We start from the raw sequence: 27,187 nt of genomic DNA on the forward strand, positions 1-27,187 counted from the left end.
AGTGCTTTCCAATCACTTCCCTTCATGCCCGAGTGATTCTGAAGTGGTCAACTGGAAATTGGCAGCACTTAACCCTGTTTGAAGTGGTGGGAGGGTGGGCCTCTGATGGAATTTGGGGGCAACTCCCTTAAAGAGTTACCTCCTTGACCCACCACGAGGTCCACTGCATTATTAGGACCACGCTTGTCAAGAGCAGTAGCAATTCTCACCCACCTGATTTCGGTCCAGAGGACCGGATTTCACGCAGGCCCGGAGAATATGGTCCCCGACCCGCTAAGTGGATGCAAATGGGTTTTAATGACCCATTTGTATCCCCCTGCTAGTGCGGAGCGAGAACCTTGATCCCAACGCCAGCATCAGAAACAAATCAGTGCCTGGCGCCAATCCCGTTTTCTTCACTTCCGCTGGATTCTCTGCCTCACTGGAACTCTGTTACCGGCTGTGTGAGGTTGGAGAATTTTGGCAACTGTAATTAATAGCTATCTTTTTCATATTGTCTGGTCTCGAGATACAAATCGGGTTTCTCCATTGTTTGCAATTGTACATTGAAAATACTTCTATTCCCCACAAATAATGATGTTCCTCTTTAACACCACAGCTCCCTGATCACGGAAGAAACGGAAGAAAGAGACCATGCTAATCAGAAGCTTGAAGTCTCCAAATTTAGAAAGGAGAATAATGAATTCCCTCCTTTGCTAAATTTATGCCCTGAATAACTTTGACGTTTTGACACTGCTCAAGTTTGTTACTGAACTCCTTTAAAATTAAAATGACTGTTGAGTTGTGGAAGCAAAAAGCACATTCACACTATATATTGAACACCCCTTTTTCCAATGAATTGCTGTAACTTTTTTTTTACACAATTTCCTTGTCGTTCGAACACGTTAGAAAGATTGCCACAGTGAAGGCAACTATACATTTGTCTGAACAGGGCCACTTTTCCTCCCAGTGTTACAACCCTTTAGCAAGCCAAATACAGTACACACCACATAAAAGCAGCTGCTGGTGGAAGCCAACTTTAAGTGCATTGATGGCTGCATGTTGTTACACTTAAAGGCAAACACCATATCTAAAGACCAATGCAAGGCCTTTAAATGGCTGCTCTCCCGATCTAAAATAGAAATTGTGTTTTACAGGAGAAATATAGCAATGTCAAGACAGATATAGGTAAGCTAGCCAGTAGAGGATATGAATAAACTGTCTGGTTTTACCTGGTGTGTACTGTATTTCTGTTTCTTGTGTTGTGGTGATTTTATAACATGGTAGATAAAGGGCTATTTAGCTAATAGAGATTACTAAAGTTAAAATAACATTAGTTAAATGTAAAATGGTTGTTATTATAACCTGATAACACCATTATTTGTAGAATGAAGGTGTGTGCATTGTTATATCAGGTAAGTAATTTGTAATTATTGTTTTATCATAGTTTAGTAACTGAAATCCAGAATTAAAACTCTACTCTCTAGATTTTGAAACCATTTTACAGGCGTTCAAATTCACTGTAGATTTCTCTTGAGCAGTTAGTAATTTGGTTCTTGCAAATCGAATTAGGAAATTTACCATAAAAATGAATATTTTGAAGGGCATAAATGTCGGTGGGCCATTACATTTAGTACCGGTACAGCACTTAAGCTGATTTATGTGCTAAATTATTAATTTCCCTTTTTAAGGACTTTTTATTGTTGCATAACTTTTTATCATAATTCCCACAGCACCCTAAGGCCGCAACAAGTGAACTCGCATGACTGAATGGTATAAAGAAATAAGTGTTAATAGGATAAAAGCAAAAGACTCCAGATGTTGGGGAAATCTGAAATAAAACAGGACCTGCTGGAAATACTCAGCAGGTCTGGCAACATTGTGAAGAGAGGAACAGGGTCAATATTTCAATATCAGTGACATTGGGGATGAAATCTAATCAGTAAAGCAAGGAATTACTATGCTAGTTGGCATTAACATTTGAATAAAATTTGTAGCTTCATTCGCAATAAAGTTAGCTGTTTTGGGTAATGAAGTTCAGCTTTAGTAGTAGCACAAATAGCTGATAACTAATTGGATTCCCTGTTATGATCCCAGCTGGTACTACTGGACAGTTGGATCCCAGAATGGAATTCTGGCTCAATAGATCGTAACATTTTTATTTTTTTGTTTGGAAACATGGATGACCAGAGTCACAGGACTGCCAATGAACTTTGTAACAAAAGAATCAAACATTAATTGAACATGAAAAGATGGAGTACAATAAAATATTCCTTCATCCCACCTATAGCTTCAGAGGTACACAGATTTTTAAAGGGTAACACAAGCTATAAAATATATCTCAGACTATAATGTCCTTGCTAAGTACGTAGTCCATGTAAACCAACAGACTGTCTGGTCAGACGCACTACACTCTAAAAGCAAGTGACAGATTCCGCCCAATACAACTTCTGTGGATTTCTCATCAAGTCCAACCAGATGCTTAGCACATTGCGAGCCCACTGGACTCGCTGAAATCTGACTTCCCCTTGAGTGTTTCTGAACTCCACTCTCAAAAATACGCCTCAGAATCGTCTCCCACACAATGTTTGCTCTCGGATGCCTTCACCAAGGATCCTCTTCCAAGATTTCAGTCTCTTTTTTTTTAGTATTCCTCTGCATTGAATTGCTACATTCATTCAAGCTTCCACATTGCCTGACAGGTACTCAGCAATGCCAACAGAACATTACTGCTCACAGGCTGTATTAAGATGTCACCGAACCTTTGATTTACCTCCGATGTTTGGTTTATCACTTTAAATCTGGTTCTTCAGCTGTCTCTTTAACTCGGAGCTCTTTCTCTGATTTTTACATGAACTTCGCCCAACAGGATCATGTTCAATTACTTGTTCTTTGTTCCTTTAACTTAACTATCTTCCTGAAACATACTTTTTGTCCCAACTGCATCTAAACCAAACTGAAGTCTTTAACCTTTCAAATGCAGAACCACAAAAATTAAACTTGCTTAAAGCTATGCCTTACTTCTAATACCTGCAAAATACAAATATAGATTATTTAAAACTAACTCTATTTCCTGACACTCATACAACCCATTGCACTTTGTTTTCTAGTAACTATTGGGCGATGTTTAAAACTGTTGTCTGCTTTGCAACACCGCTAAACTCTAGTTTGAACCCTGATGTAAATTTGGTGGCGGATGAGCATTTAATCAGGTGCGGACCCCACTGCCTTCCTGCAACATTTAATTTGCCTTAATCACCGGCGATACATGCATACTAACTTTTTGTGATTCATATAAAAGGACACCTAGATGTTAGACTAACTGGCATGAGGTTTCCTATTTCTACTATTCTTGGGTTGCTTTTGAGTCTTCTACTGTGAAGACTGATATAAAATATTTGATTGGTTGATACCATTGTAATTGCCTTTATTTAAGTTTAAGGCACTAGTTTTCGTCTCACGTTTCCTGTCCTCAAACTAAATGTGAAATTATTATGTTATGATTACTCTTACCGAGAGGATTCTTTACCATGAGGCTAGTAATTCAATGACCTAGCCTCCACAATTTTCTGAGGAAAGCAAATGCCGTAGACGTCCCACCTTCTGAGAAAAAAAATCCCCCTCGTCTCTGAAAAGGGAGACCTCTTATTTCTTAAACTTTGACCCCTAGTTCTAGTCTCCCCCATGAGAAGAAACATGCTCGTGGTATCCATCAGATGACGTCTCTTCAGGATCTTTTATGTTTCAATAAGATCACCTGTCAATTTCAAATTTCAATGGCTATATGCCCAACCTTACTTCATAAGATAAACCCTTCACCCCAGAATATGTCGAGTGAATGTTATCTGAACTGCTTCTTCAAATGCATTTATATCTTTTTTCAAATAAGGAAACCAAAATTGTTCCTGAGATGTGGTCTCACAAAGGCCCTGTACAGCCGCAATAAAACCTCTATTTTCATATTCCGTTCCCCTGGCAATAAATGCCAATATTTCAATAGCCTTCTTAATCGCTTGCATTCTATCCTTTTGTGATTCATGTACAAGGACACCCAGGCCCCTCTGTACTGTAGCATTCCGTAGTCCATCTCCATTTAAATAGTATACTATTTTTCCTGCAAAAGTGCACAAGTTCACATTTTCCCACGTTATACCCCATCTGCCAATTTTTTGCCCACTCACTTAGAACATAAGAACTAGGAGCAGGAGTAGGCCATCTGACCCCTCGAGCCTGCTCCGCCATTCAATGAGATCATGACTGATCTTTTGTGGACTCAGCTTCACTTTCCGGCCCGAACACCATAACCCTTAATCCCTTTATTCTTCAAAACACTGTCTATCTTAAAAACATTTAATGGAGGAGCCTCTACTGCTTCACTGGGCAAGGAATTCCATAGATTCACACCCTTTGGGTGAAGAAGTTCCTCCTAAACTCAGTCCTAAATCTACTTCCCCTTATTTTGAGGCTATGCCCCCTAGTTCTGCTTTCACACGCCAGTGGAAACAACCTTCCCGCATCTATCCTATCTATTCCCTTCATAATTTTATATGTTTCTATAAGATCTCCTCGCATCCTTCTAAATTCCAACGAGTACAGTCCCAGTCTACTCAACCTCTCCTCGTAATCCAACCCCTTCAGCTCTGGGATTAACCTAGTGAATCTCCTCTGCACACCCTCCAGTGCCAGTACGTCCTTTCTCAAGTAAGGAGACCAAAACTGAACACAATACTCCGGGTGTGGCCTCACTAACACCTTATACAATTGCAGCATAACCTCCCTAGTCTTAAACTCCATCCCTCTAGCAATGAAGGACAAAATTCCATTTGCCTTCTTAATCACCTGTTGCACCTGTAAACCAACTTTTTGTGACTCATGCACTAGCACACCCAGGTCTCTCTGCACAGCAGCATGTTTTAATATTTTATCATTTAAATAATCCCTTTTGCTGTTATTCCTACCAAAAATGGATAACCTCACATTTGTCAACATTGTATTCCATCTGCCAGACCCTAGCCCATTCACTTAGCCTATCCAAATCCCTCTGCAGACTTCCAGTATCCTCTGCACTTTTTGCTTTACCACTCATCTTAGTGTTGTCTGCAAACTTGGACACATTGCCCTTGTTCCCCAACTCCAAATCATCTATGTAAATTGTGAACAATTGTGGGCCCAACACTGATCCCTGAGGGACACCACTAGCTACTGATTGTCAACCAGAGAAACACCCATTAATCCCCACTCTTTGCTTTCTATTAATTAACCAATCCTCTATCCATGCTCCTACTTTCCCCTTAATGCCATGCATCTTTATCTTGTGCAGCAACCTTTTGTGTGGCACCTTGTCAAAGGCTTTCTGGAAATCCAGATATACCCCATCCATTGGCTCCCTTTATCTACCGCACTGGTAATGTCCTCAAAAAATTCCATTAAATTAGTTAGGCACGACCTGCCCTTTATGAACCCATGCTGCATCTGCCCAATGGGACAATTTGCATCCAGATGCCTCGCTATTTCTTCCTTGATGATAGATTCCAGCATCTTCCCTACTACCGAAGTTAAGCTAACTGGCCTGTAATTACCCACTTTCTGCCTACCTCCTTTTTTAAACAGTGGTGTCACGTTTGCTAATTTCCAATCCACCGGGACCACCCCAGAGTCTAGTGAATTTTGGTAAATTTTCACTAGTGCATTTGCAATTTCCCTCGCCATCTCTTTAGCACTCTGGGATGCATTCCATCAGGGCCAGGAGACTTGTCTACCTTTCGCCCCATTAGCTTGCCCATCACTATCTCCTTGGTGATAACAATCCTCTCAAGGTCCTCACCTGTCATAGCCTCATTTCCATCAGTTACTGGCATGTTATTTTTGTCTTCCACTGTGAAGACCGACCCAAAAAACCTGTTCAGTTCCTCAGCCATTTCCTCACCTCCATTATTAAATCTCCCTTCTCATCCTCTAAAGGACCAATATTTACCTTAGCCACTCTTTTTTGTTTTATATATTTGTAGAAACTTTTACTATCTTTTTATATTCTGAGCAAGTTTACTCTCATAATCTATCTTACTCTTCTTTATAGCTTTTTTAGTAGCTTTCTGTTGCCCCCTAAAGATTTCCCAGTCCTCTAGTCTCCCACTAATCTTTGCTACTTTGTATGCTTTTTCCTTCAGTTTCCTTCAAACTCTCCCTTATTTCCTTGGATATCCACGGTCGATTTTCCCTCTTTTTACCGTCCTTCCTTTTTGTTGGGAGAAACCTTTGCTGAGCACTGTGAAAAATCGCTTGGAAGGTTCTCCACTGTACCTCAACTGTTTCACCATAAAGTCTTTGCTCCCAGTCTACCTTAGCTAGTTCTTCTCTCATCCCATTGTAATCTCCTTTGTTTAAGCACAAAACGCTAGTGTTTGATTTTTACCTTCTCACCCTCCATCTGTATTTTAAATTCCACCATATTGTGATTGCTCCTTCTGAGAGGATCCCTAACTATGAGATCCTGAATCAATCCTGTCTCATTACACAGGACCAGATCTAGGACCGCTTGTTCCCTCATAGGTTCCATTACATACTGTTCTAGGAAACTATTGCAAATACATTGTATAAACTCCTCCTCAAGGCTGCCTTGACTGACCTGGTTAAACCAATCGACATGTAGATTAAAATCCCCCATGATAACTGCTGTACCATTTCTACATGCATCCGTTATTTCTTTGTTTATTGCCTGCCCCGTCATTATGTTACTATTTGGTGGCCTATAGACTACTCCTATCAGTGACTTTTTCACCTTACTATTCCTGATTTCCACCCAAATGGATTCAACCTTATCCTCCATAGCACCGATGTCATCCCTTACTATTGCTTGGATGTCATCCTTAAATAACAGAGCTACACCACCTCCCCTTACCATCCACTCTGTCCTTCCAAATAGTTTGATACCCTTGGATATTTAACTCCCAGTCGTGACCATCCTTTAACCATGTTTCAGTAATGGCCGCTAAATCATAGTCATTCACGATGATTTTCACCATCAACTCATTTACCTTATTCCGAATACTATGAGCATTCAGGTAAAGTACACTTATGTTGGCTTTTTTACCTCTGTTCTGAATCTTAACACCTTGATCAGTAACCTCTCCTAAGTTATATTTCCTCTTAACTTTTCTCCTAATTTTCCTTGTCGTTGAACCCATATCTTCATGTAACAACCTGCCCCATCCATCAGACCATAAGACATAGGAGTGGAAGTAAGGCCATTCGGCCCATCGAGTCCACTCCACCATTCAATCATGGCTGATTTCAACTCCATTTACCCGCTCTCTCTCCATAGCCCTTAATTCCTTGAGAAATCAAGAATTTATCAACTTCTGTCTTAAAGACACTCAACGTCCACTGCCCTCTGTGGCAATGAATTCCACAGACCCACCACTCTCTGGCTGAAGAAATTTCTCCTCATCTCTGTTCTAAAGTGACTCCCTTTTATTCTAAGGCTGTGCCCCCGGGTCCTAGTCTCCCCTGCTAATGGAAACAACTTCCCTACATCCACCCTATCTAAGCCATTCATTATCTTGGAAGTTTCTATTAGATCTCCCCTCAACCTCCTAAACTCCAATGAATATAATCCCAGGATCCTCAGACGTTCATCGTATGTTAGGCCTACCATTCCTGGGATCATCCGTGTGAATCTCCGCTGGACCCGCTCCAGTGCCAGTATGTCCTTCCTGAGGTGTGGGGCCCAAAATTGCTCACAGTATTCTAAATGGGGCCTAACTAATGCTTTATAAAGCTTCAGAAGTACATCCCTGCTTTTATATTCCAAGCCTCTTGAGATGAATGACAACATTGCAATTTGCTTTCTTAATTACGGCCTCAACCTGCAAGTTTACCTTTAGAGAATCCTGGACTAGGACTCCCAAGTCCCTTTGCACTTCAGCATTATGAATTTTGTCACTGTTTAGAAAATAGTCCATGCCTCTATTCTTTTTTCCAAAGTGCAAGACCTCGCACTTGCCCACGTTGAATTTCATCAGCCATTTCTTGGACCACTCCTAAACTGTCTAAATCTTTCTGCAGCCTCCCCACCTCCTCCATACTACCTGCCCCTCCACCTATCTTTGTATCATCGGCAAACTTAGCCTGAATGCCCCCAGTCCCGTCATCTAGATCGTTAATATATAAAGAGAACAGCTGTGGCCCCAACACCGAACCCTGCGGGACACCACTCGTCACCGGTTTCCATTCCGAAAAAGAACCTTTTATCCCAACTCTGCCTTCTGTCTGACAGCCAGTCGTCAATCCATGTTAGTACCTTGCCTCGAATACCATGGGCCCTTATTTTACTCAGCAGTCTCCCGTGAGGCACCTTATCAAAGGCCTTTTGGAAGTCAAGATAGATAACATCCATTGGCTCTCCTTGGTCTAACCTATTTGTTATCTCTTCAAAGAACTCTTAACAGGTTTGTCAGGCACGACCTCCCCTTACTAAATCCATGCTGACTTGTCCTAATCCGTCCCTGCACTTCCAAGAATTTAGAAATCTCATCCTTAACAATGGATTCTAGAATCGTGCCAACAACCGAGGTTTGGCTAATTGGCCTATAATTTTCCATCTTTTTCCTTGTTCCATTCTTGAACAGGGGGGTTACAACAGCGATTTTCCAATCCTCTGGGACTTTCCCTGACTCCAGTGACTTTTGAAAGATCATAACTAACGCCTCCACTATTTCTTCAGCTATCTCCTTTAGAACTCTAGGATGTAGCCCATCTGGGCCCGGGGATTTATCAATTTTTAGACCTCTTAGTTTCTCTAGCACTTTCTCCTTTGTGATGGCTACCATATTCAACTCTGCCCCCTGACTCTCCGGAATTGTTGGGATATTACTCATGTCTTCTACTGTGAAGACTGACACAAAGTACTTATTCAGTTCCTCAGCTATTTCCTCGTCTCCCATCACAAAATTACCAGTGTCATTTTGGAGCGGCCCAATGTCAACTTTTGCCTCCCGTTTGTTTTTAATGTATTTGAAGCATCGCTTTACTTCCGATTTTATTCCTTTTAGTATTACTGGTCCTATTCACTGAGCTCCCCTCAGTCATTGTACCTTGTACTGTCGCCCTTTTTGATTTTTGACTGTGGCTTCTCTGCCTTACACTTTCCTCCTTACTGCCTTTTGTTTCTCTCCCTGTTTTACTATCTTCCAACTTCCTGCATCGGTTCCCATCCCCCGCCACATTAGTTTAAACCCTCCCCAACAGCTCTAGCAACCTACCCCCCCCCCCTCCCTAGGACATCGGTTCCAGCCCTGCCCAGGTGCAGACCATCCGGTCTGTACTGGTCCCACCACCTCCAGAACCGGTTCCAATGCCCCAGGAAGTTGAATCCCTCCCTCTTGCACCATCTCTCGAGCCACGCATTCATCCTATCTATCCTGACATTCCTACTCTGACTAGCTCGTGGTACTGGTAGCAATCCTGAGATTACTACCTTTGAGGTCCTACTTTTTAGTTTAACTCCTAACTCCCTGAATTCAGCTTGTATGACCTCGTCCCATTTTTTACCTATATCGTTGGTGCCAATGTGCACCCCCCCCCCCCCCAGAATGTCCTGCAGCCGCTCCGAGATATCCTTGACCCTTGCACCAGGGAGGCAACATACCATCCTGGAGTCTCGATTCCGTCTGCAGAACCGCCTGTCTATTCCCCTTACGATTGAGTCCCCTATCACTATAGACCTGCCATTCTTCTTCCTGCCCAGCTGCGCAGCAGAGCCAGCCACGGTGCCATAAACGTGGTTGTTGCTGCCTTCCCCTGGTGAGCCATCTCCCTCAACCGTATCCAAAGCGGTATATCTGTTTTGCAGGGAGGTGACCGCAGAGGACACCTGCACTGCCTTCCTACTCTTGCTCTGTCTTTTGGTCACCCATTTTCTATCTCCCTCAGTACCTTTCACCTGCGGTGTGACCAACTCGCTAAACGTGCTATCCACAACGTCCTCAGCATCGCGGACGCTCCAAAGTGAGTCCATCCGCAGCTCCAGAGCCGTCATGTGGTCTAACAGGAGCTGCAACTGGACACACTTCTTGCAAGTGAAGGAGCCAGGGACAGTGGACGTGTCCCTGAGCTCTCACATTGCACACGAGGAGCATGACACGGGTCTCGGATCTCCTGCCATGTCTTAAACCTTAGGTAAACTTACACAACTACAATTCCAAAAAACGAACGAAAAAATAAATAAATTAGACAATGAAAAGAAAAATTACTTCCTAGAAACTTACCAGGGATAAAAAGCACCTCCTCCTCACCCAGCTTTGAATTCCCACCTAGATTCAAATTCCCAAACTCACTCTTTGCTGTCTCACTCTGGCTGTGTCTTCTCTGGCTCACTGGGAGAACTCACTGGGAGTGAGTTACAAGTTGCTCTTTTTAAATTGGCCTGAGTTGACTCCCCTCCCCCACCTGCTTTTAGATCAAGGTAGATTTAAAGTGACTGACACTTATGTGAGTAGGTGGGACAGCCCGTTTAACCTACACTGCACAATTCTAGATTAATTTAAATTAATTTAAACTCCTTAAATTTAAACTAACCTATCTCTATCCCTTTGGAGACTCATTACCTCCTCTTGATAACATCCAGAACCAGGATAGGCAGGAAAATATTGTTCTAAGAAACTACATTGAATATACACAATGGTTAGGCAGGACCACAAATTCCTTCCCACTTGCTGTCCCAGATTTTCAGTCCAGCCGGCGATGGGTCCCGTTGCAGATGGACCAGAGATACCCGGCCTATGAATTCAACCTCCGGGCTGCCTTTGTCAATTTGATTTGTCCAAACTATATGAAGATTAAAATCTCCCACGATTATTACAGTACCTTTCCAACATGTCTCCGTTATTTCTTAATTTATTCTCTGTCTGCAATGTAGCTATCTATTTAAGGGGGCAAATAAATTACTTCCACCCGGACTTTTTTCCTTTGCTATTTATTATCTCCGAACTGATTCTACAGTTTAATCTTCTGAACCAAGATCATTTCTCATTCTTTATTAACAGAGCTACCCCAATACCTACTACTTTATTCCTGTCCTTCTGAAATGTCAAAAACCCCAAAATATTCAGGTCGCTGTCTTAGTCACTTTGCAACCATGAGCAGAGACTGCTTGCCACTAAAGGAAAGTTGGCCAGAAGCCGACTTGCTCCTGGCAAGCACTCTTTGCAGCTATTACAAACTGAAGGCGGATTAAATTGGCTAACAGTGGAATGTCTGCCCTTCACTCAGGAGACTGTCTCATCCTCAGATGGTGGCTGGCCAATCTGATTGGCTGGCCAATCTTGCCAGCTGCACAGCTCAATCGTGGGGGGTGCAGTGATTACAGGAAGAAGGCCAAAGAAGACAAAGTTACGTTCTGGGTTTTTAGATATGGGGAGGAATCCTAGACCCTAGGAAGAGGGGTGTGGGGATCTAACGTCTGATGGGCAGGTGCTGCTGAAGGGGGGGGTATGGCATCTAGAGGGTGGTGCCCCCTTCCTTTCCTGCCTTTGTTCTTGTAGATCATAAAACTCTGCCTGCCAACTCCTCCGACTGCCTGTGTCAGTCATATTATAGAACATAGAACTGTGCAGCACAGTACAGGCCCTTCGACCCACGATGTTGTGCCGAACTAGTCTAAGATCAAATCAACCTACTCCCACTCAATCTAGTGCACTCCATATGCCTATCCAATAACCGCTTGAAAGTTCCTTAAGTGCCCGACTCCACTACCATAGCTGGGAGTGCGTTCCACGCCCCAACCACTCTCTGAGTAAAGAACCTACCTTTGACATCCCTCCTATATCTTCCACCATGAACCTTATAGTTATGCCCCCTTGTAACAGCAACAGCCACCCGAGGAAAAAGTCACTGAACGTCCACTCTCCCTCTCATCATCTTATACACTTCAATTAGTCACCTCTCATCCTCCTTCGCTCCAATGAGAAAAGCCCTAGCTCCCTCAACCTTTCCTCATAAGACCTACCCTCCAATCCAGGCAGCATCCTGCTAAATCTCCTTTACACCCTTTCCAATGCTTCCACATCCTTCCTACAACGAGGTGACCAGAACTGCACACACTACTCCAAATGTGGTCTAACCAAGGTCTTGTACAGTTGCAGCATAACCTCACGGCTCTTAAACTCAATCCCCGATTAATAAATGCTAACACACTATAGGCTCTCTTCATGGCTCTATCCATTTGGGTGGCAACTTTCAGAGATCTATGGACATCAGATATCTATGGACTTGAACTCCGAGATCTTTCTGCTCCTCCACATTCTTCAGAACCCTGCCATTAACCCTGTAATCCGCATTCAAATTTGTCCAACCAAAATGAGTCACCTCACTTATCAGGGTTAAACTCAATCTGCCACTTTTCAGCCCAGCTCTGTATCCTATCAATGTCACTTTGCAGCCTACAACAGCCCTCCACATTATCCACTACTCCACCAATCTTGATGTCATCAGCAAATTTACGAACCCAACCTTCAACTCCATCATCCAAGTCATTGATAAAAATCACAAATAGCAGAGGACCCAGCACTGATCCTTGTGGTACACCGCTGGTAGCTGGTCTCCAGTCTGAAAATGTTCCATCCACCACCACCCTCTGTCTTCTATGTGATAGCCAGTTACTTACCCAATTGGCCAAATTTCCCTCCATCCCACACCTCCTTACTTTCTGCATGAGCCGACATGGGGCACCTTATCAAACGCCTTACTAAAATCCATGTATACAACATTAACTGCTCTACTTTCATCTATGTACTTATATACCTCATCAAAGAATACAATCAAACTTGTGAGGCAAGACTTACCCCTCACAAATCCGTGCTGACTATCCTGGATTAAGCTGTATCTTTCCAAATGATCATAAATCCTCTCCCTCAGGACCCTTTCCAATAATTTACCTGTGACCGAAGTGAGACTAACCAGCCTATAATTCACAGGATTATACCTATTCCCTTTCTTGAACAAGGGGACAACATTTGCCCCTCTCCAGTCTTCTGGCACTATTCCTGTAGACAGTGAGGACATAAAAATCAAAGCCAAAGGCTCTGCAATCTCAAACCTCGCCTCCCAAAGAATCCTAGGATATATCCCATCAGGCCCAGGGGACTTATCTATTCTCCGGCTTCTCAAAATTTCTAACACATCTTCCTTCCGAATATCTACCTCCTCCAGCCTACCAGCCTGTATCGCACTATCCCCCTCAACAACATGGCCCCTCTCCTTTGTGAACACTGAAGAAAAGTATTCATTTAGGGCGTCTCCTATACCTTCAGACTCCATGCACACGTTCCCACTACTGTCCTTGACCGGCCCTAACTTCACCTTGGTCATTCTTTTATTCCTCACATAAGTGTAAAAAGCCTTGGGGTTTTCCTTGATCCTATCCGCGAAGGACTTCTCATGCCCCCTCCTAGCTCTCCTAAACCCTTTCTTGAGCTCCTTCCTAGCTATCGTGTATCCCTCAAGTGCCCTTACTGAACTTTGTTTTCTCATCCTTACATAAGCCCCCTTCTTCCTCTTGACAAGACATTCAACCTCTTTTGTAAACCATGGTTCCCTCACTCGACCATTTCCTCCCTGTCTGACAGGGACATACATATAAAGGACACGCAGTATTTGCTCCTTGAACAAGTCTCAATTATGCCTATCCCTGACAGTTCCTGTTTCCATCTTGTGCTCCCCAATTCTTGCCTAAACGCATCGTAATTACCCTTCCCCCAGTTATGAACCTTGCCCTGCCGTATGTTCCTATCCGTCTTCATTGCTATAGTGAAAGTCACCGAATTATGGTCACTATCTCCAAAGTGCTCTCCCACAACCAAATCTAACACTTGGCCCGGCTCATTACCCAGTACCAAATCCAATGTGGCCCCGCCTCTTGTCGGTCTATCCACATTGTGTGAGGAAACCCTCCTTCACACACTGGATGAAAACAGCCCCATCCAAACTGTTCGAATTACTGTTGTTCCAATCAATATTTGGAAAGTTAAAGTCACCCATGACAACTACCCTGTGACTACCGCACCTATCCAAAATCTGCAATGCAATTTTTTCCTCCACATCTCTGTTACTGTTTGGGGGCCTATAGAAAACTCCTAACAAAGTGACCGCTCCTTTCCTATTTCTAACTTCAGCCCACACTACCTCAGTAGACAGATCCTCCTCAAACTGCCTTTCTGCAGCCATTATACTATCCTTGATTAACAATGCTACTCCTCCACCTCTTTTCCCACCTTCCCTAATCTTACTGAAACATCTAAACCCCGGAACCTCCAACAACCATTCCTGCCCCTGTTCTATCCACGTCTCCGTAATGGCCACAACACCGTAGTCCCAGGTACCAATCCATGCTTCAAGCTCACCAACCTTATTCCTGATGCTCCTCACATTGAAGTAGACACACTTCAAACCACCTTCACCTTCATGCCTGCAGGTCCACTCTTGTGACCTTGGTATCTTTCTCAGTACTGCACTATCCTCAACTTCCTGAACTCCAGCAACACTATCTCCTGGACTACAAATCAGTTTCCCATCCCCCTGCAAAATTAGTTTCACCCCCCCCCCCCCAAAGAGCTGTAGCAAATTTCCCTCCCAGGATATTGGTGCCCCTATGCTTCAGGTGTAACCCGTCCTGTTTGTACAGGTCCCACCTTCCCCAGAATGTGCTTCAATTATCCAAGTCACTGAAACCCTCCCTCTTACACCATCCCTGTAGCCACATGTTTAACTGCACTCTCTCCCTGTTCCTCACCTCACCAGCAAGTGGCACTGGCAGCAAACCAGAGATGACAACACGGTCTGTCCTGGCTCTCCGCTTCCACCCTAGCTACCTGAATTCCTGTTTTACATCCCTGTCCCTTTTCCTACCTATGTCGTTGTTACCGATGTGCACCACCACTTGTGGCTGCTCCCCCTGCCCCTTAAGAATCCTGAAAACACGATCAGAGACATCACGAACCTTGGCACCCGGGAGGGAACACACCAACCTTGAGCCTCTATCGTTGCCACAGAACCGCCTACCTGTACCTCTAACTATAGAGTCTCCAATAACTAATGCTCTCCTCTTCCCCCCTTCCCTTCTGAGCCATAGGGACAGACTCAGTGCCAGAGACCTGGTCACTGTGCCTTACCTCTGGTAGCCCCCCCGCCCCCAACAGTATCCAAAACGGTCTACCTGTTATTGAGGGGAACAACCGCAGGGGATCCCTGCACTGGCTGCTTCTTTCCCCTCCTTTTAAACGTCACCCAGCTACCTACATTCTTAGGAGTGTACATCCCTGTAGCTTCTATCCATAACCGACTCTGCCTCCCGAATGATCCTCAGTTCATCCAGCTCCAGCACAAGTTCCCTAACACGGTCTTTGAGGAGCTGGAGATGGGTGCACTTCCCGCAGGCGAACTCAGTAGGGCCACTGACAGTGTCCCTCACCTCGAACATCCTGCAGGAGGAACATTGCACTGCCCTCTCTGCCATCCCTTCCATTTATCCACTTGACAATTACAGAGAGAAAAAAAAAGCTTACCTGATTTTCTCTCACCCCGCAGGTGAGAGGTGGTGGAAGGGTGGAGAGAGGAAAAGGAAAGAAAAGCTTAACTCACCAATTCACCACACAGTCTTTTTTTTTTGGTTAGAGGAGGAAGATGGGTGGGAGACACTACTTGTGTAGTGTCTCGGGTCTAGCCACTGCCTGAAATATATTAGTTCTAGAAACTCACCCGACAGCAGCTTTCCCCAATTCATTCCCCGCAACAGCTAATCAGCGTCGCCGCTCTGCCGGCCTCTGCAGGATACTTGCCTCGCCTTGTCCCCGCAGTCTATCCTCACTGAGAGCTCCTTCTAGTTGCACTGACTGTACCTGAGGTAAATCACTCCCCGCAACAGCCAATCAGCGTGACCGCTCTGCCGCCCTCTGCAGGATACTTGCCTCAACTTGTCCCCACAGTCTATCCTCACTGAGAGCTCCTTCTAGTCGCAGTGACTGCACCTGAGGCAAATCACTCCCCGCAACAGCCAATCAGCATCCCCACGCTGCCGCCCTCTGCAGGATTATGGCACAGGCAGTGTATTATCCAGGTCAATCGACTTGCCAACAAGCCTAATTGACCTTTATTTAATTACATATGGAGGGTGGGCTGCCAATTTCCAGATCACACCCACTTAGTGTATTACAGGTAGGGATGGGCAGGAAGGTGGTGAGCTGGCCACCCAACCCATTTGATGTATCCCCTACCCCCAGCCAAAAACAGGTGGGGAACATAAAATCCAACCCTATGTCTCTGCAATGGTTATCATAACATATTTAGGGGCATATCATAACATATTTAACATATAACAGGGGCTGGTTTAGCACAGGGCTAAATAGCTGGCATTTAAAGCTGACCAAGGCAGGCCAGCAGCACTGTTCAATTCCCGTACCAGCCTCCCAGAACAGGCGCCGGAATGTGGCGTCTAGGGGCTTTTCACAGTAACTTCATTTGAAGCCTACTTGTGACAATAAGCAATTTTCATTTCATTTCAATTCATATTTCTATTTGTGTTATCAATTCATCTATCATGTTAAATGCTGTTTTCTTTTTACCATTTTCCCTACTCTGACCTTATTTGTTGGTACACTCTGGCTTTGATCACCCCTATTGCTGCCCTGCACTATCCCCTTGTCCTTTCCTGACCTAAAACTTCCCCCAGCCCATCCAACTTTAATTTAAAGCCCTCTCTACAGCCTTAGTTATACGATTCACCAGGACACTAGTCCCAGTGATGGTCAAGCGAAGGCAATAAACTATGCAGTTCTATTCCAGTGATTTCCCACTCTATAACCCTGACAATCCCCTATTTGTTTTCTGTATATGGGCCCTATTTTAGCATAGTTACATCCAAGAGCAACTATAGATTGGCCATCTTTTAAGCTCTCTCTGCTTGTTTCTCTACAGATAAAAAAAATTGCTGAGATCCGAAAGGCTATGAACACCAGTAAAATTCATGTCCACTTGGCAGATTGTTGGGGAACTATCTATTGTACTACTGTTAATGTTAAATAATTTCACATGAAAATACAGCCAAACCACTTCATTCCTCTTATCTATGTGATTTGTTTTCTGTATGATTGTAGAAACAGTCTGAATATGTTTGTATATTCTAATCGTTTATTCTTCCAGTGTTCAATCTCCATCTATGGTAGGATATTCATTTTCACTCACTGATTTATGAAGGGATGTTTCTTGAAAGGGGGAGTCCCTGGGTTATTTGACTTGGTGGGTTGCAGGTAATATCTTAATGTAATTGAGCTTGAACATTAATTGAAGAATAAGGAAGACAATATCAAAGGTAAGTAATCTATAATTTCTCTCCCCCCGATTGAATAATGCCTCCTGTTTATGGCGTATCCTATTCAAAATCTAGGTGCTGTAAAAAAAAAAAACTAAAATGTCATGTTCAGTAGATGTGTCACACTCGTATTAGTGAATTTCAGCACGAGTTCTCCAAAATTGGAATATTTATCCTTCTGCGTATCACTACTGCCTTTCTTATTGATGTGTTGTGTTCTGAACTGTAAATACATAAGGGAAAGTAACATTTTAGAAATGGGTAATCATTTTCACAACAGATTCGGCCTTCAGCTGAGGGGGGATCTAAATAGGTGTATAAGATTAAGGAGTATGGACAGGGTGGATAGGAAGCAGCTGATTCCCTTAGTTGAAGGGTCATAAGGGAGGGGGCATAATTTAAAGGCGTGGGGCAGGAGGTTTAGAGGGGGTTTGAGGACATGTTTTACCAGAGGGTGGTGGGAATCTGGATTGCACTCCTTGGGAAGGTAGTAGAGACGGGAAAGCTCGCACCTTTAAAAAGTACGTGGATGAGCGATGTCGTAACATTCAAGGCGATGGGCCAAGTGCTGGAAAGTGGAATTAGTGTAGACTCGATGGGCTGATAGGCCTCTTCTGTTCTGTATGACTCTGCCTACGACTTGCCACACCTGAATCCTCCCATTTCTCTCTGCACAGGTTTACAGGTTGATTGATTAGGAAAGCATAGATTGAACCATTATTGAGTTGAAGGCAGTTTTAATAGATTCAGGTTGTCTTACTGACCTTTAATTACTGAAAAACAATTGACCATTTTGCTTGTTCATTTTACTTTTAAGTATGTCTCCTACTCTTTGCGTTCTTTTGGATTTAATTCATTTTTGTTTAGTCTAATCCTTTTCCGTGTTTTTAAACCTCTTATTCCCCCAACCCGAGTGATGTTATAAACTATGGTTTGTAAATTGGGGCAGGATAATTAATTTTGCATCGATGCTGGGATTAACCCAATATGTCCTCCGGCTATGTCCATTTTGTAGTAAGTGAGCTGGATGAATGTTTATTTGAGTACATTAGGAGTATGAAACATATTGACAGGTAAACAGAATCAAGTCAAATGAAGTTATGATCGCTGCATGTAAAATGCAAGCTTTCTCCCTACACTCTTTACTGCATACAGTGCAGATTGTGTCCAGAAATGGACGTGCATCTCCCATGAACAGAGTTTTGTATTATTATGCATGATACAAATGGAATAATATGCCATGGGCTAACAATTACTGTACAACAAGTAGTCTTGGTCCGCTTTTAGATAGAAGTTGCGTTCAGGCTGCTATGATCTCCGGAAAGATCAATCAATCACTTTAAACAAGAGATTTGAATTCCCAGTGGCCAATTTAAAGCATTTGCGTGACAAGATTTCAAGTTTTAAGCCTCTTACTGTAACAAACCTTTTAAGAGCAACATTGACTAAACATACCTAGTAAGCAACTGCTGCTCTGGACTACTCCTAGCAATACTTTAACGCAACCGATAGCCCCACGGTGCATAAATGTACATTACAGCACATTCTCTACAGGATTAGAGTCTTGGAAACAGTCCACAGCCATCCCCAGTTTCTGATGGGTTCTCGCCCCCCCCCCCCTATTTCGCCTGATTGTAATACCGAGTGACCGTCAATGGGCACTTCCATCAGGTTCCAGAGAATTTCCAAACTGACTACCAGCAGTAAGGCCCACTCTGTTGATTGTTTCTGGCCTCAGAAGGACAAATATTCAGAGTCAATTAGATTACCATTGGAAGCTTCTCTTTTGATCCAAGACTATCCTCCTTCCTGCATTCTGCTTGGTAGTTGAAAGAGAACTCGCAGCTTCCTCTCAGCTGATCACCCCTTCCGTGGCCTTTCGTTTCCTCACGTCTCTCTCCCCAACCTCTTTCTCTGCCCAAAAACAGATCGAGATTCTCTGGCCCCCTGAGGGATTTTCTGGTGCCGCCGCTGTGAATGGGATTTCCCATTGACTCCACCCCGTGCCGCCGGAAAACCCGTGGCGAGGTGCGCTGTCAGCGGGTCTGGAAGATTCTCGCTGGCGTGAACAACCGGAAGATCACTCCCAGAGGCTCGCTCCTCAATTAGCTCAGCTGCTCTTGCCCTTATTTTCAGTTATGAAGATACGTCATCTCTCCCCCCAGAAGGTTCAAACTAGGCCCCAGGGCAACCAAGCCAACAAGGTCTCTTGTTGAACAGAATGCCCTCTCCATTCCTCCATTTTAACTCGAATTAAAGAGACAATTATCTTACCAAACTTCAACTCAAAATGAAGCTAAAAGTAAGTTTATTTTCAACTAAGTATAGTTAGTATAATATTTGACCTGGGCAACACTAAAAATTAACTGAAAGTGTCCAAATTCATCTTGGGTTCCTTTCAGATTTATCGGACTGAATTTCTGATGATGCTGACAAGACTAAGCATGAAGCCACTTTTAAAATCTCACTCTGGAGTCAAATGGAACTAAAAGCTCAAGACCATGAATAAGAGTCGATGGGCGTTTTTTTTTTCTAGTTCCTCTTCATAAAAACTCTGATCAGGATTTTCTGGCGGCGAAGGCGGCTTGTCATTTGCCAGTGGTGGGATCTTCAGGTCCCGCCGAAGACGATGGCATTTGCCACGGCTTACAGGCCGCCAGGGAACCTGCCACCCATTGGCGGGTCACCTCCGCTGCTGGAAAACTCACCGCGTGCAAAATCCCGGCTTATTTATACTGGAATTTGGATTGGTGATAGATATTTTAACAATATGAGACTTATTGTCCTCTCTCTAGTTGGCAGCGTTGTATACGTTAGCATTTCAAGGCCATAGGGTAGCTTTATGTATGTAGACAACAATAACACTGAGAGAAATCCAAAGATGTGCAGGTTAGGTGGATTGGCCATGCTAAATTGCCTTTAGTGTCCAAAAAGGTTAAGTGGGGTTACTGGGTTACGGGGATAGGGTGGAGGCATGGGCTGAGGTTAGGTGCTCTTTCCAAGAGCCGGTGCAGACTCAATGGGCCGAATGGCCTCCTGCACTGTAAATTCTATGATAAATCAGCTAGCTAGATTGATCTTCTATTTCCAGCTGCCTTTAGCCCAATATGTAGATACAGATTTCTCCAGGCAGCTTAGAATAGTCTTCATCCCAGCCATCCAAGTCAGTGAGATTTTTAAAAAATTCAATTACTTGGGTCAAATCACTCCATTACAAGAGCTTTTATCTGCCGTCACATTAACAAATAAAAGTCTGTTTTGTTACAGAGTACATATTGGGTTTAATTCCTTTCACTGGTATATTTGTCAGGTATGTTGAGCATTGTTTTGTGAAACTGATAATGTCTGCCCTTTTTGTGTGCAGTCTTCCCAGGGAGGAGGTCATAGAACCCTTTTGTATGGTCATGCTATTCTACTCCGACATTCCCACAGTAGCATGGTAAGTCATGAGCATTTAGACAATAATTATTTTTTAAGGTTGCATTTTGTCCTTTTGTTTAAAATGATCCTCAAAAGGTTTTGCCTTTCTCTGAACAAAGCTTGTAATAAACTTGGTGAAATGCATTGCTATTAATTGGCAGAAAGAAAATCATACGTAGTGGCTACCAATCGCAGTGTCATTTCTCAGAACACCTAAACATTTTGCCTTTCAGAATATCATCAGGACTGCAATGTGAAGCAATCGTTTTATGATTGCTGCGTGTTACTGTTTAGACCTGCCATTTAGCTCACCCATCGTAGGGATACTTAGGGATACTCAACATCCTATAGGGATACTATTTCATCTGGAGAACCTTTTCTGATAGAATTAAGGGCATCACTCAATGAATTACTAGAGAACTGCAAGACTATTTTCATTGTTAGGAAAAGCTTATAACGGGATGTCCAGTTTGGCTATCCATTTGATGACTCCCTGAGATAATAATAATAGTAATCGCTTATTGTCACAAGTAGGCTTCAATGAAGTTACTGTAAAAAGCCCCTCGTCGCCACATTTCGGCGCCTGTTCGGGGAGACCAGTACGGGAATTGAACCCGCGTTGCTGGCATTGTTCTGCATTACAAGCCAGCTGTTTAGCCCACTGTGCTAAACCAGCCCCTTTGTCGAGTGGACACCAGGTATTTCTTGTGACCGATCTTGTGGGCGGGTTGATGGGACATGTTTCATACCATGGGGTGCATGGGCACAATTACACTTCGGGACATCCTTCATCTTCCATTTGTATAGCAAGTGGTATTGCTTTTGGTCTCTTGTGTTGATGCCAACCTGCACACCTCCCTGTTGTCTGCTAGTTCATTGAGAACTTCCCCGCTAATGTTGTCAATAAGACACAGTGCCTGAAAGTGGCCTCCCAATCTGAAAAATGAAGAAAGCGTCGAACATCTCAACCACAGTTCCATTACAGGGTCAATCGACTGAGTATCCTAATATCATTTCAGGTAAAAAAAGATAACACCGATATGAAAGTTCATAAGGCTATATTTTTATTGTGGTTTGTGGGATAGAGATTTGAAAGTACATTCTCCCCTAAAGGTGAGGAGGCCATTTGTTTAGAGACTGTCTGCCAACGTTGATAATGGAACTGTCTAAGTAAACTTTCCACGATGTGATCATGTCGCCATTTCTGTTGCACCCCTGTTTCGCTTCACAGCTTCAAGTGTAGACAAACCCCATAGCTGCAAAATTAGTCTCTCGCGACTGGTTTTTCAGTACCATGAGAGGGAATTTTATGGATTGAGTGGGAAATGTGGTTACTTAATTGGGTGTGGTGCAAAATTTAAATTTTCCCACAGCCAAGTGTTTGTGGCATGTCGAAAATGACGCCAGCTTGTGGTGGATTTGTATTTGGAATACGTTTTCATGCCATGAATACTAACTAACTTGAAACCTTTTTCAGTAAAGTCCTGTAAGGTGGATAGGAACAGTTCAAGCAGGAATTGAAAGCTGGATGAAGGACCTAAAGGGTGGGGGTCAGAGCTGTTGATGGTGGGGTCCTGAAGATCACATTGACTGTGCTGCTTGGCGGAGGGGGCAGTCAGAAAGAGAAGTTGTACTCCATACGAGGGCAGGTCCAGAGTCCAGTATTGGAAAGTCAGAGTGGGTCACAGGAGCATGCATCCCCATCGCACATACTGGCCTGTCATTCACATGTCTTTTGTGTGCAAAATTCCAGAAGCTTTGGCCTAATTTGCCATATGACACTAAGGCTGATCTCTCATTGACTCTTCTAACATAGCTGGCCTCTCACAGACCTACATTATTGATGATCAAATGAGAGACTCCTGTTGAGGATATGACACTGGCATGTATCCTTGAGGAATCCAAACGGGTCACTGACCCATTTCCTGCACTGGACCTAGGTTCGCCAGCTGATCTCTTGTTGCTCGCCACATCAGTCCAGGCTGCGTTGGTCTTGTGAGAGGGTCGTCTTATGCCGTCTTCAGGAAAGAGCCCTTCCTGCCTTTCGTTGGAGGAGAACATGCAGGGAGGCAGCGCTGAACTGTGGGTCTGGTCTGCTACGGCAGTCAAACATCTCATCAAAACGTTTGGCAGACTCGAGCAGTGGAGAGTCCTGGCTGCACAGCCTCCCTGAAGATTCTTTAATAGGTCACCCGCAGATAGAGCATTGTCAGCTGATGGTGGGTTTCAGCAATGAAAGCATTCTCCGTTGCTAAATTGCTTGTGCTTTGCATTCTGTTGACACTTCGAATTTTAATTCTAATTGTGTGGGAAAAGGCAAGAGAGAAAATGGAAGTGGTGCTCTGTTCCAGCAACAATGTTGGGAGCGACACGTTGCCAGCAAAATTCCAGCTATGGGTTTTATTTTGCCACCAAAGTGGGGCCCTTGGTTCATGTCTAGGGTGTGTCTGCTGGCAGAAGAAGATGTCAATCAGATACAATCCTGATTGATGCCAGCACTGCTATTTTTGGAGCTCAACACTTCAGCTAAGGCTATCACTTAAATACAAACACCTGGGATACGTTCAGCAATAGCGTGGCCCCCCACCAGTTTTATTTAAAGAAATCAGTGGCCACTTTCAGGTTAATTGTTGTTGGATTTCTGTTGGCTCTGGCTGCGTTTGTAGACATGTTTCATGGTTTCTAGAGTAGTTTAAAGTTATTGGAGTTTGCAGGGAGCATGGCATGTGTTCGAGAAGTTCTTGACTTCAAGGATTCTGCAGAAACCACTCCCCAATATGGGTGCAGTAGTTTGCATCCCCCTTGGAATGCAGCATGCCAGGGAGAATGAACACAGGTGACACAAGGGCTCTCCGGAAAGGCAATAGTTACTCAGGTAGCAATTCTCCCACCTCAGTGAGGAATAATAGGTCAGATGTCTCTCTTTCACTAAGAAGATCCTTGCAAATATTTTCCTCTGCCGCCGAACAGGGCAGGACACAATTGCCAGTGTCCTGAAGCTAACTGTGGCTATGAACCTGTGTGCATCTGACTCATTCCAGGCCCAAGCAGGGGTTATTTGCAACACTTCCAAGTTGCCATCCATGGTTACATATGGAGCTGCCACTGAAGCCAGGTGATAGAGCGAGCTTGTAGTTTAGTGAAGTATTGTCGCTTTTCCCATGGCGTGGGTACCATTGGATACATGAATATTACTTGCTGACACCACATGCCAACTCTGTTAATGCCCCATGTCACAATGGTTTTGTTCTGTAGCAGTCTGCTGTCCTTGGCTGCATTTGAGCCACCTCAACTAACCAAAAAAGAAGTTGATTGTAGAAAACCTGACCAGAAATGGGATGTGATAGTTGCATCCTTCCTTCCTTCCCTCTCTCCCATTTTAGGTGCTCCTCAGAATACTTTGGAGCAGCCAGGCAGCAGAAGACCCATTGGACTGCTCAATCACATTTTTTTTAATGGTGACATAGCGTACATTATATGCATGCTGCCAATGCGTGTGTGTTCTGCACATTGGGAGTCACAAGCCACAAAGGATAACCCTTGGCTTGCTCCTGCTGCTTTTGTTTGCTCCAAACTGGAGCATGTAATCCAGTTTCCTATTCACCAATTGTCCTGCACCTTAAGTGGAATATTACAGCCCCTCCTGTGAGCCAAAGTCAATGGACATTTGAGCGGCTAGCCACAAAGTGCCGTAAAATTCCACCTCTTATCTTGCCTCTGTTACTGTCAATGTAGCTTTTAAAATGTTTCATCATTTTTGTATAGCTAAAGTTCTGTTAATAGGGTTATAATTAGAAATCTGATGCTAAGAGTGGATGTAGTTCCAGACTTGAATGTTCAGTATTTCCACGACGATTGGGCCATAATCCTTCTCTTCATTTTGTTTCCAGTATTTATGTTGCTTGACCACCTCGAGGTCTTTGACAGACAAATTATCCTTTGATGTTGGGCTTCAAGAAGATGCTTCAGGTATGTCTGAATGTGTTAATTGGTTGGCGACGTCTGTTATATGTACTAAGGGGTAGAATTTCCGTGGGAAGGCTGGTTCATGTCTTCCATCATAACTTTGGCAGCAGATCATGGGAACCCGAGAGATGCCGTAAACAGCTGTTTACGTTCTGTTTTAAGGAATCCTGTAGTTTTTTTAACTGACGGTACGGTGACAAAAATGATTACTGTCAGAGGTATTTATTTACAAAAAGATGAGGGGGAAAAGGATAAAAGGCTGAATCAGGCCAATTACTTTGTTGTGAAAGGGCAATACATTTTATTGTTTCAAAGAGCAATTCTGGTAATATGACTTATTAAGCAACTCACTCAAGAACACAATTTACAGATTATTTGTGACAGTTTCACACCTGAAAAGCATGCAATCGATTTGTCACGACGGCTGCATGCCCTTGTGTAGAAAAGCTTTTTCAGGTGTTATGGGCCAGGGTTTGGAGAACACCAAAGTATATCATGGGAGTTCACCTGATCCACAACCTTTTAATAGATTTTGGTTATGGGGAGCACAAGGGCCCACATTACAGGTGTGATGCAACAGAGATCTAAAGTATTTTTAAAACAAAACAATGTTTATTCTATCAATCCAGTTGATATTTTATAAACCCACAGTACACATCTTACCAACTACCAACACTGATAACCCCCCAAAAAGATACACTACTCTATAGGTAACCCGTTGTAACTTTCCTAACAACATCCAAAGCCAAAACACTTCTTAACAAAAACAGTAGGTTTGAATTCTCTACAGAGAACATTTATCACTTTTAAATTATTAAATGATCTAAACACCTTGTTTAACATACAGAAAGAGAGACCAGTATACATCTGCTTGGTTTGAATGCAGCTCTCCAACTGAAAGCAAAACTAAAACACAGAGCCAAAAAGAGCTTCCAGCTCAAAACGAAAGTAAAAAGCAGAATCACATTCCAGCTCCACCCACACAATGACATCACTGAAGCCATTTGATAAAACACACTTTTCTTAAAGGGACTCTCACATGACTCAAGCCGCTGTGCATGCTTATAAGCCTAAAAGCTTTGAACTGCATTGTCTACATTCAATTTCAATATCCATTGCCTTAAAGTTTGTTCATGATAACCTTAACTCCACATGCACTGTGGATGGGCCTACACCTAAGGCACTGCCGCAGTTCAAGAAGGCAGCTAACTCCACCTTCTGAAGGACAACTAGGGATGGGCAATAAATGCTGGCCTAACCAGCGGTGCCCACATCCTGTAAACTAATTTTTAAAATTCCCAATCTTTGTTTTGCTCTCTGAATTCTTTTTTAAGTGATGTAATTATTAGTGCTTTTCATTTTCTGGCTGGATGTCTGTGAGAATTCTTTAATGTGATTGGCTACTTGGACAGCCTGATCACAATACTATTAATTACATATCGAGAGAGTTAGCAATAATCGCTTATTTTCACAAGTAGGTTCCAATGAACTTACTGTGAAAAGCCCCTTGTCACCACATTCCGACGCCTGTTCAGGGAGGCCAGTACGGGAATAGAACCCGCGCTGCTGGCCTTGTTCTGCATTACAAGCCAGCTGTTTAGCCCACTGTGCTGAGTTACAGTCCTTGTCATGGGAAATGGCTAGAAATCATAGTAAGCACCTTTGGTTTGCCAGTGGCTGCACAGTGTGTGTGTGTGTGATTATGTTTACACAATGTAAAGAAGTTATGAATAAAGTGAATATCAAGTTACTTCAATCTTAATGGTCTGGATTCCCTTGCCTCCCAGCCGCGTGGTTCTCGGCAGCGGGAGGTGGCAAGCCATTCTCTGCTCCCGCCGCTGTCAATGGGATTTCTCGTTGAAGGCCCCCCCCCACACCGCCGGGAAACCCGCGGACGGGGGTGCGCTGCTGACGGAATTCCAGTGAACGGCCGGAGAATTCCGGCCTATTCCTGGGAGACAATTTAAATGCGAATGGTGGGTGTGTTTTTCTTCATAGCCTTTTCTTTTAAAAAAAAAAATCAGTGGGAATTAAACACGTTCATCTATAAATGTTTTTGAAACATTCAATTGAGTTGTAAAAATGCTAGAGGTTTCCCACCCTGAGGCTTGTTACTGATGTGATGTGTGCAGGAGAAGCTTGCTGGTGGACCATTCATCCAGCCTCCAAACAGAGGTCTGAGGGTGAGAAAGTACGTGTCGGTGACGACCTCATCCTTGTTAGTGTGTCTTCTGAAAGATATCTGGTAGGTTTATGCGACTTATATACTGTTTAGATACTGGGGTATAACCATGTCATATTTAACGTAGAGATAGCTGTCATGGTGCTGAACGTTGTGGTGTATGATCATTTGTTTTTTAAAAATATATTTTATTCAACTTTTTCGGCCAAACAAAACAGTACAAAGGTTTTTCCCCTTTTTACAACAGCAAAACAATATAAATAACCGTGACCGTATTTTAA

General features: G+C 43.5%; 1 protein-coding gene across 10 annotated transcripts in view; it reads left to right on the top strand.

Annotated features, from left to right (window-relative positions):
- The window catches only part of LOC140402452 (ryanodine receptor 1-like), a 497,733-nt gene that overhangs the window by 75,802 nt on the left and 394,744 nt on the right, over positions 1-27,187 (top strand). For all 10 annotated transcript variants that reach the window (XM_072490240.1, XM_072490241.1, XM_072490242.1 and 7 more), the window contains 3 exons: positions 20,703-20,777; positions 24,649-24,727; positions 26,857-26,969. In XM_072490240.1, coding sequence (XP_072346341.1) covers positions 20,703-20,777; positions 24,649-24,727; positions 26,857-26,969 — 267 coding nt within the window. The remainder of the gene's footprint in view (positions 1-20,702; positions 20,778-24,648; positions 24,728-26,856; positions 26,970-27,187) is intronic.

This window comes from Scyliorhinus torazame, chromosome 25 (genome assembly GCF_047496885.1).
Source record: "Scyliorhinus torazame isolate Kashiwa2021f chromosome 25, sScyTor2.1, whole genome shotgun sequence".
In the NCBI taxonomy this organism is placed as follows: domain Eukaryota; kingdom Metazoa; phylum Chordata; class Chondrichthyes; order Carcharhiniformes; family Scyliorhinidae; genus Scyliorhinus; species Scyliorhinus torazame.